Genomic DNA, 10,601 nt, shown 5'->3' on the forward strand with positions numbered 1-10,601 from the left:
TCAAGCTCACCTACCTACCAACACGGAATCAACAGGCTGATGTTCTTACTAAGATTTTGCCTTCAAACCAGTTTCAACAATTGTTATCCAAGCTGGGGATGTCAAAATCCCATCCTCCATCTTGAAAGGGGGGGGGGTATAGAGATATGTTTGTATATTATATGTATACTGTAGGGTCCTTTTTATCATTAGCTAATAATTGTTAGACTTAGCTTGTAGTTACAGTAAAACCTCTGTAAATTAATAATGTTGGGACCGTGATATTTTATTAAATTATCGAGATATTATTATATCGATAAATTAATAAATTATTAATTTAAAGAGGTTCATGTATCACTTTTAAGATTTTCATATCCAATGTACAGTCACACATTAAATGACACAAGAGTCCAAAGCAAATTGCTTTCAACACGATAAAATTCGTTCCATGAATTTAATTGACTCAAGTAATTTAAACGATATAACTATGGAGAAGACATTCGTGAGCTTGAGAGCTCGAGTACGGGTATGCATTATTAGCACAAAACGGATATGAATGAGTTGCGGGATTATCTTGATGAAAATAATGAATGTTATGAGATTCAAAGCATTAAAGAATTTGTGATGGATACTGTTCAAAATCTAGTTGATGATGAAGTTGAGGAATACAATAGTTTTTGAAATCGATCACTCAGAAAGAAAAATTATAAGCGGCTAACAACTTCTCACAACTTTTTGTTGCGACAATGTCTCAACTCTTAAGTGCAATGTAGAAATTTAAATATATATTCAACATAGATATAAAGTTTTAAAAAAAACAAGTGAATATAGATTATTTTTTACTAAACAATATTAAAATTTTGAAATATTTAAGCAATTATTAATTTATAGTTTTGATGGGACCTATATTTTTACCTTGGGGTTTCAAAAAAGTCATTATATTATTATTTTATTGATTGGTGTCTAATTTTGTACTAGTCCCCAGTTGGGACTGAACAAATTATTAGTTTTATCGAGGTTATTAATTTATCGAGTATTAATTTATAGAGGTTATACTGTACTTTATTTTTCATTGTATTTAAGCCACTTATGGTTTCATTTTGAGGTTAATGAAATTTATCATTCTCCAAATTCTTTATGTTTTCTCACAACACTACCTATTACGCATTTTCTTAGAAATTGTTGGCAACTTGTTTGCAGCCTCTTGCCCTCTTTAAAACCTGTATACCTATTCCATGTATTTAACTTGTTAATATCTATGACCCTTTTAATATAGATGAACTACTGGTGTCATATTGGATTGCTTGATACTGATTTGAATCTGACATGGATCAACACCTATAACTAACCTCCATCAAGTAATGAAGAAATCCAGTGTATTGGGTTAAAAGCCTTAATTTTTTATTTTTTTTTAAAGGCGAATTTCGTTAGAAACTTCGTTTCGCAATTCGACAGCGGGAGGTTTAGCATACGTTGTCTTAATCGGGTCCGCGTTAAAGAGCTCTCTCGAAATAGGAATGTCTATTTCAATTACCCGATAGGGGGAAAACCCCCCACTAATCCGCCCGAAAGCACGACGATTAATAGGGGTAAGCCCTCCCCCTCAGACTTGAACATGAGTATACCCAAGTCAAGCCCTCATAAAGATACTTAATTCCTTTGTCCTCCTCAAGGCTTGAACACAAGATTTCATGCAAAGGGAGATGGTCTTTCAACCATTAAGCTAAAGCTCAAAGGAAGAAAAAAAAAACTAAAAGCTAAATTCTGCGATAAAATTGACAATCCTATCGTAATAATAATCTTATTATTAAGGTGCATTAAATTGTGCGGTGATGTACCTTAATCACACTATACCTTCACACTTAGACTATCTTCAATGCTAAGGACCCTCTTAAGTGTTCTTGAGCTGCCACATTATATCCTTACAAATCCTTATACATCTTTATAAATCCTTCAAATCCTATAATTTTATCTCCAACCATACAAACATCCTTACATATTCTTACATAATCTTTTACCTCTAACTAAAAACAAAAATATATTAGGTAAGGACAAGTAAGGGTATGCCCTTAGGTAAGTATATTCTTCAAAAAATCTTTAATTTTGGACAAAATTCAACGGCAAATGATATCCAAGGACACTCAAAGATATCAAAGGACACCCAAAGATATTTAAAGACTATTTTTTGCGCGTGAAATGACAAAAATGAAGTACGAATCAATATTGGGTGCATTCAGGTGAAAGACCCAATTTTAAACGATAAAAATAAAATTGTTCTAAATGTTACATTTACATAAAATAACATTAACATTAAAGATTAATCTCTTCTCTTATATATTAATAAAACAAAATTTTTTTCAAAAATTATTTTTAGAAAAAAAATGACATGACAAACCCTCATATTTTGCTAGCATAATATTTAAATAGATATGATATCATAATCTTTGTATTTTTATTTTCTTATTGTTTTTTTTTTTACCTTAAACATGCTTACTTCATTTAGCTATCTTAAACTTTCATCCATTTTTCTATTCTCGTATAAATAATTTTTAAAATATATATACAATGATAAATGAATAGTCATCAACATTAACATTAAACCTTTTACGAGGTTTTTTTTTAAAATTTTGAACTTTTCAACTTTTTTCTTCTAATATTAATCTGAACAGAAATTGTCTGGGTCATAACCGATTTAACTTAAAAAACCCGGGTTGAACTCGTGTTTAATTAGCTAGTAAAAATAGTGAATAGATATGTTCAACAATAAATGATGTGTACATTCAAAAGGAGAGGATAAATATATCATGAATTTTGATAAATTTATCTTAGGGGGTGTTTGGTATTGCGATTATAAAACAAAATCTGCTTTTTCAAAATAGATTATGCTTTTTCAAAACTGCGTTTTGAAAAAGCATGCAGGTGCATGCTTCTCCAAAACTGCGTTTTCATAGCCAATAATCACTTTTTCATACAAACACTTTTTTAGATTATTTACGTTTGTAAAACGTAATAATCAGATAATTATTTTATAACGCAATCTCAAACACCCTCTTACTGTTTTACTGTAAGTTACAACAAACTATACAAATAAATTATATAATGTAATATGTAGTGTTAATATCATCTCTATCCAAGTGGTCAAGAGTCAAGTTGAATATTGGATGATAACGTATGTTGCAACATGGAAAGGGGGGCCTATTTTCTCAAGTTGCTCGGTGGACAAACCACAATTTAAAGTAAACGCATTAGGCATACGTGGTCCTCATCTCATTCAACATCAATTTGAACCATTGTGATTATATTTTGCAAAACATATACGAGTAATAAAATATTCGATATAAATTAATATGCAAAATGATTAAAAACCATTATTTTTATTCTCAAGACTACTAATACTAAAAACAAAAAAGTAACAATAATAACTTAAAAAAGAAATTAATTAATCTAACCTAAAAAACAACCTAATAATCAACCTAGTAATATAATGATGACATTTGATATAATCAAAAAATTAGATTGAAAGAGAAAATTAGTGTATTACACAATGAATAGATTATATTTGTTATGTAATAAAAGTTTTAGGTTGATTATTGGATAGTGATAAATAATCTACTATAATTAATAGCCATTTAAAACAAATATACATATTTTATGGCACAATGTACAACTGTGTAAAACATGTATTATTGTAGATTGTTAAAATTTATTATAGATTTATCATTCTCTTTGATTATTAGGTTGACATATCATTACTCATTTAAAAAAGTTGTATAATTTTACTTTTTATAGTAGAAAACTTTACTTCTTATATATCATATTTTTTTTTTTCATAACAGCAAGTAGATAATATATGTTCATAGTCGTTTTGACTTTGAAAAGTGTGCATTCAGCGTTGCAACTTTGACTATTCATTACAACATTAATTAAATCAAATCAAATTAAATGTATGTATATACGACTATATATACAACACCATGTAACTAAATGAGATATATCTTCATTCATTCATATCAACCAAAAAATATGGCAACAAAACTCAAAGAAGTCTCATTAACAAGCAACAACCTACAAGACCAACAAATTCTTATGGAAGCCGGTGAATTAAGAGCTAATGAACAACATAATAATTCTCACACGAAAAAAAAAGGCATACTCTCAAGAGCATGGGCTAGATATGTAAACAATGACCATAATTGGCTAGATAAGCAACGTGGAATTTTAATCCTTTGTGCATTAGTCGTAGCGGGAATGGCTTTTCATTCGGGAATTAGTCCACCAGGAGGTAATATTTTGGACTCAAAGAATGGTAGATATGAGCTAGGAAATGCGGTTCAAACGGAAGTAGACATGGACCAATTTATTTCATTTGTGACTTACAATACTTTTACTATGATAATTTCATTGGGTATTGTGCTTGTGTTGATAAGTGGTTTCCAAATGAGGAATAAGTTTTGGATGTGGGTGCTTACAATTGCAACATTGTTTGCACTTGTGTTCATGGTGGCTACTTATTTACAATCACTCGCGATGATGGCTCCAGATATGTATGTCGATGTGACGAGTGTTATAATCTGTTTGATTTGGATGTTGGCTTGTGGGGTTATGGCATTGGTTCATACTATATTTTTTGTTGTATGGGTTGTTATGAAGCTTGCCAAGAAGAAGATGCCGGAGATAGAATAAAGGTATGATGAAAACACAACCGAGGTCGTTTAATGGGGTTCCTTTTTGTTTTTTTTTTAGTGTGTGTGTGTGGATAATCTGTGTCGTTGTTTCTTAATTTGTATCTATATATCTTTTGTATGAAGTTAATTAATCACACTAATGTACTTTATGTTTGAAACTCGTATAGTATGTATATGGTTTAATTTGTTTAAGTTTCTTGTAAAGTTAATTAAGATCAAGATGTTTTCGCCAGTGCGATAATTTGGTTGACAAAATTTACACAACATATATACGTATAGTATTTTCGTGTATGGTTATTGTAATTTATATGGTTTAAAAGGTACGGAGTAGTATTTGTTCATATAGTATGAGTATATCAATTGAGTTTTATAAATGTTAGAAATGTAATCATACAAATGTTCGAAATTACGTTTACTTTATTTCAATGCAAATACATTTTTATCTAAACTATTTTCACTTCTATTTTCACATTTTCACTTGAATGTCCACTTATAATGTTAATACATGTATTTTTTTTGTTAATGTTGACTATTATTGAAACTATGTTATCATTGTGACATCTCGCTTAATTGATTGCTCACTTATACTGCTTTTTATTATCACAACATGGCACACATTGTCAATGGTATTCGCTGTAACGAACGAGTACAATGCTAGTTTTTTTTTAAATCTTTTGAAATTCTAACAGTACGTACTCATTGTATATTTTCGTATGAACGAGTATGGTACCCGCACAATGCGGCGACAGTAGTGGGGAAGACGGTCTGCTTTATTAGGGATTTTGAGTAGTTACGTAAAGAAAAAAAAAAGGCAACTAAGGTATTTCAAAGAGATAAATATTTAATTGGGAGGAGGAGATTTACTTTATTAGGGAGTAGAGATAAGTAGATAACGAATGCACTAATTAAGGTAAATGAAGAACTTTATACTAATATTTTCTTAGTAAGAATAGAGGATATAATGAGATTTATCAAAATGAAAAGAGTATAGTGTTTTATACATTTTCTTAGTAAGAATCTTGAAATTAATAACACGGATTCACGACATATGACCTTGATGAGGTTAGTGTTTTATATATAATTACATAGTATCAATTATGTTATTATAAAAATATAATATGTTTATCTTGTGTATTATGAAAAAATATAATCTAATATGTTTTAAACAATCGATATTTATCACTTATATAATTTACCATATAACCGTATCTAGACGTGGGCAAAATAGTTCTTTTGGAGAAAGCGGTTGCAAACTGGAACCAGTTTTGGTCAACGCGATCAAAAACCGGTTTTGACCAAACCGGAACTGGTTTTGGTCAAAAGGTTAACCGTTTTTTTTTCCAATAAACGAAACGAACCGATATGGAACCAATAAATAAGCGATTATATGAATAAAAAACTGGAACTGGTTTGGAACAGGCAGTTCTTCCAAAAAAGGTTTTCTTTCGGTTTGATTTTTCGAAACTGGTTCTCCCAAAACCCGTTTTTTTGGACTTGTTTAACTGTACCTATACAAATTAAAAATATTCTAACTCTAATTTTAAAGGGCTCGTCAAACGTGATCACATGAGACGGAATATGTCCTTGTGAGGAGGCCCAATCCAAATGGTGTTTTAAATTAGTAAAGGGCCTGGTCTAGTTGGGTTGGTAGTTTTGACTTGGTACAAAATTAACATTCCCGCTACAGATACGTAAAAACCCGGGAGTGGAAAATTAAAAAAAAAAAAAACAATAATGCCACTCTGGCAATCCGTGAGAATCCAATCCAGCCAATCATAAGCGCCAACCTTTCATTATAAATAAATCCCCTTTCATTCGGGCTTTTCTCATCCCAATTTTGAAAATCCACTCTCATTCTAGAAACTACTAAAATAATAATAACGGGTGCAGTTAGGGTTTAATATTAACAATCAAATATGAGCGGCGGCGATTCGGAATCAAAGAAAGGAGGAAGGGGAAAACAAAAAACGACGAAATCCGTATCTCGATCGTCAAAGGCTGGTCTTCAGTTTCCAGTTGGTCGGATCGCTAGATTCCTTAAGGCCGGAAAGTATGCTGAACGTGTTGGTGCTGGTGCCCCCGTTTACCTCTCCGCCGTCCTCGAATATCTTGCCGCCGAGGTAATTAATTAATTTGCTTTTTTTTTTCCTTTCCTTTTTAATCATTATATACACAGGGCCGAGCCATGTAATGTTTTTTTTTTTTTGTTAATAAATTTTGGTTCATCTAAAAACTTTTTTGTGATCTAGGTGGTTTATTTCATATATAAATAGATATATACTCGCGCAATGCGCCGTCAGTGGTGGTAACTGGCGGCGGCGGCGGCGGCGTGCGGCGGTAGGGTAGGGTTTATTAATATAAAATTTGTTGGTATAAAAGACTGTAGTATATTCAGAGGTGGCTCAACAGTACTATGGAACTAGGCGGTCGCTTTAGGCTCTAAATTTTCGAGGACTCAATATTTTGTATATTCGACTTAATGTTTGGATTTTGGACTAACTGCGATATATAATTTGCATTATAGTAACGTCCTTATTGGTTTTGGTATCAACATCCATATCTTTTTTATTACTAGTAGTTTATAATAAAAATCGAGTTATTTTTTTTTGTTTTTCTCTTTTAGTCTAATTTTTATGGTAATGAACTAGGCCTCAAAAATTAATAACTCTATACAAATAGAATATGTATATTAAGAGTATAATAATATTATGTTTGAAATATTTAAACTAGTTATAAAGGAGAGTGGTAGTATAGGTATTTTAAATTTTTTTAAAAAAAATTTGGAAGGTTTATATGATTTATGAGTTAGTATAGATATAGATGTATAAACAAAGAAAGTTTGATAATGAAATGGTGGTGTAGGTATTGGAATTGGCAGGGAATGCAGCAAGGGATAACAAGAAGAGTAGAATAGTGCCAAGGCATATTCAGTTGGCAGTGAGGAATGATGAAGAGCTGAGCAAACTATTGGGGTCTGTCACAATCGCAAATGGTGGTGTTTTACCAAATATTAATTCTGTTTTACTTCCCAAAACGCATGGCAAGGATAAAGCTGATCTACACGCCTCTGCTTCTCAAGAGTTCTGATCACATCCTCTCAAAGACGACTTATATTTCAATTTCTTTTAATCTACAAATTTTTATGATGAATTTTGGTGTTGCTATGCTATGTCATCAATCAGTTACTTGGTAATTTTATTCGTTTGGTTGTTGGCTGATATTTTTGATGGATTTTGTCTTTTGGGCTTTGGTGTGGTGCTATATGACACTAGACATCATTTGTTATATATCTATTATCACCTCTTTCATTTTTAGAAATAGTTACTCAAATGTTATAAGAAAATTTACTAAATTACCCTTTAATAAAAACCTACTATGAAAAGTGTTTTATAAATTACTAACTTTGCCCTTAATTAATTAATTTACATCATAAATTCTTATTTTAATACTTAACACTTTAAACTTTTATCTTCTAAAACTTTTTACTATCACAATTACATAAACCTACACTACTTGACACCGTCACCACTACTAACAGTACCATCACCGCCACCACTAGACTGTCTTCTACACCACTGTCGTCGCATTGTGCGGGTACCATGCTCGTTTCGAAGTTAAAATTATGATGAGGTGGTGTTGCTATGTCATCAAATTTTGGGAATATTATTAATCAATCAGTTACTAATTGAATTCGTTTGGTTTGTTGCTTCCTTCTGACAGATTTTTCTTTTTGGGCTTTGGTTTAGTACTATATGATAGACATCATTTGTTATGCATTTATTAGACTAGAGATTTCAAAGCTTAGAGCTGTAACTTCATCATTAGATTTAAACAGGGTGTTTTAGCTTCACCTTCTCTAATTAAATACTTACATGAGCGACACTTTACGAAAACCTTGAATCACACATTCACAAGAAAACTCTCAGCCATACCAGCCCCTCCTCTCACCCTCTTGTTAATACTATAATATCAACTACGAACAAGTTATAGCGTATATCACACAACAACAGATCGAGCCTATGACGAAAACTACTTGTCTTCTCATTATTTGTATCAATGTAATATACTCACGATAGCCTACCCTTCTATTGACTCAATTCGATCAACATAAACACAATAGCGAACCAGAAAATTTCCATGAATATGTCAAACCCATAAGGTACCATCATTAACCACTCTCTAGCTTTCTCCCTATCTCACACAACACTTGTCTTGGTGACAGGGTCTAAATATCATGATCTACTAACGACTTCAATTTCATGTGTGATAAGAATAACCCAAAACTCAAACACGAAACTATACTAGTAACAGAACCATGATATTGCCCCATTGAGCAACCCAGTTCCATGCAACACAAACGCACAGAGAATAACGGTGTACAAACAGCTATAGATGGAGATCGTGATTATCGCCATCAACTAGCTAGTCGTATTGTGAACGTACTAAAAGGAAACAAATATACTCCATATCATCCGATAACCTACAACTCACGAACCTCCCCCCCCTCAATATCTTATGATCCTCGGGTTCGTTTTCAATATACACAACATATTTGGTGATCGAGATCACCATGGCATATGTTGATCAATACCTCGCATGTCTTTCTTTTTAGGTCTAAGGTTTCTCTATGTAGGAAATTTATATATATGTCATTTATTATGCCAATCCAAGTAAACTATTGAAACCGACTTCATAAGAATTCCTTTTAATATTAACTAGTTCTACAATTGTACAGGGAAACCCCTTATACTTTCATCTTATAATTAAACCGATTCATAGTTAATCTAGTCGAATTTTTATAAATATATCAAGGATAAATGTGACGAGTGCCCAATCCGGATATGTAACCCGAGTCAAAACTTATATATCCAACTTGATCATATGTTATTAATAGTCATTTACTTTGTATATCATATCTATAACTTTACAAATCAAGCCTTATACTATCTTGTCAGGAGAAATAAATGACTATTAAATAATTCACTTAATTTTTATAATAACAAATTTATATACTTACAAATTTAGGATGTTACAATATGCTTAACAGAACACCTGTATTAATTAGGGTTCTTACCGTATATAGTGTCAAGATCATAATCTTCATCTTCCTTCGATCGGATGTTCCAACCTATTTTTGTGGTTGGAATCGTAATTGGGGGTTAGGGTTAGGTTAGAAAGTAGTTTAGGTATGAAATGAGGAATTAATTGATTAAATTGGGTATTTGAGAAGTGGAACTGATATTATACGTGCAAAATTACAAAAATACCCCTCACGTGACTCACACGTGAGGATTTTTTGACGGCCATTAAACGTCCATTTGGTCCATGTATGGTCCGAGTGGGGTTTTAAAAACGTTAGGTATGGTCCGAGTGGAAATTAAACGTCAGGTATAAAACCAGTAATATATAGTAAACGTCAGAGAAATTAAACGTCAGGTATGAAACCAGTAATATATAGTAAACGTCAGGTACCATTTCAGTAACTTACCTATCTTTTTTTAAAACAAAAACCTAAAATCTTCATCTTAACATCAAAATATGGAAATATCTCAAGTAAGTTTTCGTATGTGATTGCATATATGTATTATGTATATATAACTTCGTGACTTCGTGCATGTAATCAGCATCTATTGTGGTGTTTTTTTTTTCTTCGTGTGTGTGTGTTTAATTTTGTATGAGATGATGTTTACTAATTTCAATAAACTCCTAACTTAAAAATCTTTTATACTGTTTTTAAATTTATTCAATGATTATTACTTGTATGATTGGGCAATTTCATAATTAAACTCTTAATACTAATATATTATGCATCGGTAAGTTTAGACTTTAATAGTTTAATGCATAGTTCAAATTTATAACGATTGTTCCCATGTATATGAACTAAAGAAGATTTTTAACAGAAAGAGTGCATATTAAATTTATGTAATTTATTTTTTA

At 31.4% G+C, this 10,601-nt stretch overlaps 2 protein-coding genes across 2 annotated transcripts; both read left to right on the forward strand.

Moving 5' to 3' along the window:
- Nucleotides 1-3,965: 3,965 nt before the first annotated feature.
- Nucleotides 3,966-4,822, forward strand: LOC122579347. Its single transcript, XM_043751507.1, has one exon. It carries the CDS (start codon nt 4,003-4,005, stop codon nt 4,660-4,662), a length of 660 nt encoding a protein of 219 aa, XP_043607442.1. The 5' UTR covers nt 3,966-4,002; the 3' UTR covers nt 4,663-4,822.
- A 1,663-nt stretch (nt 4,823-6,485) lies between these two features.
- On the forward strand, nt 6,486-7,884 carry LOC122578165 (histone H2AX-like). The gene is made up of 2 exons (XM_043750067.1): nt 6,486-6,784; nt 7,527-7,884. Exons 1-2 carry the CDS (start codon nt 6,581-6,583, stop codon nt 7,749-7,751), a joined length of 429 nt encoding a protein of 142 aa, XP_043606002.1. The 5' UTR covers nt 6,486-6,580; the 3' UTR covers nt 7,752-7,884.
- The last annotated feature ends 2,717 nt before the right edge of the window (nt 7,885-10,601 follow it).

The sequence above is a fragment of the Erigeron canadensis genome, chromosome 8 (genome assembly GCF_010389155.1).
Source record: "Erigeron canadensis isolate Cc75 chromosome 8, C_canadensis_v1, whole genome shotgun sequence".
Taxonomy (NCBI): Eukaryota; Viridiplantae; Streptophyta; class Magnoliopsida; order Asterales; family Asteraceae; genus Erigeron; species Erigeron canadensis.

Coding starts and splice junctions, on each gene's coding strand:
- LOC122579347 (XM_043751507.1), top strand. CDS start 4,003: ATGGCAACAAAACTCAAAGAAGTCTCATTAACAAGCAACAACCTACAA.
- LOC122578165 (XM_043750067.1), top strand. CDS start 6,581: ATGAGCGGCGGCGATTCGGAATCAAAGAAAGGAGGAAGGGGAAAACAA. Junction 6,785..7,526: donor TCGAATATCTTGCCGCCGAG/GTAATTAATTAA, acceptor ATGGTGGTGTAG/GTATTGGAATTGGCAGGGAA.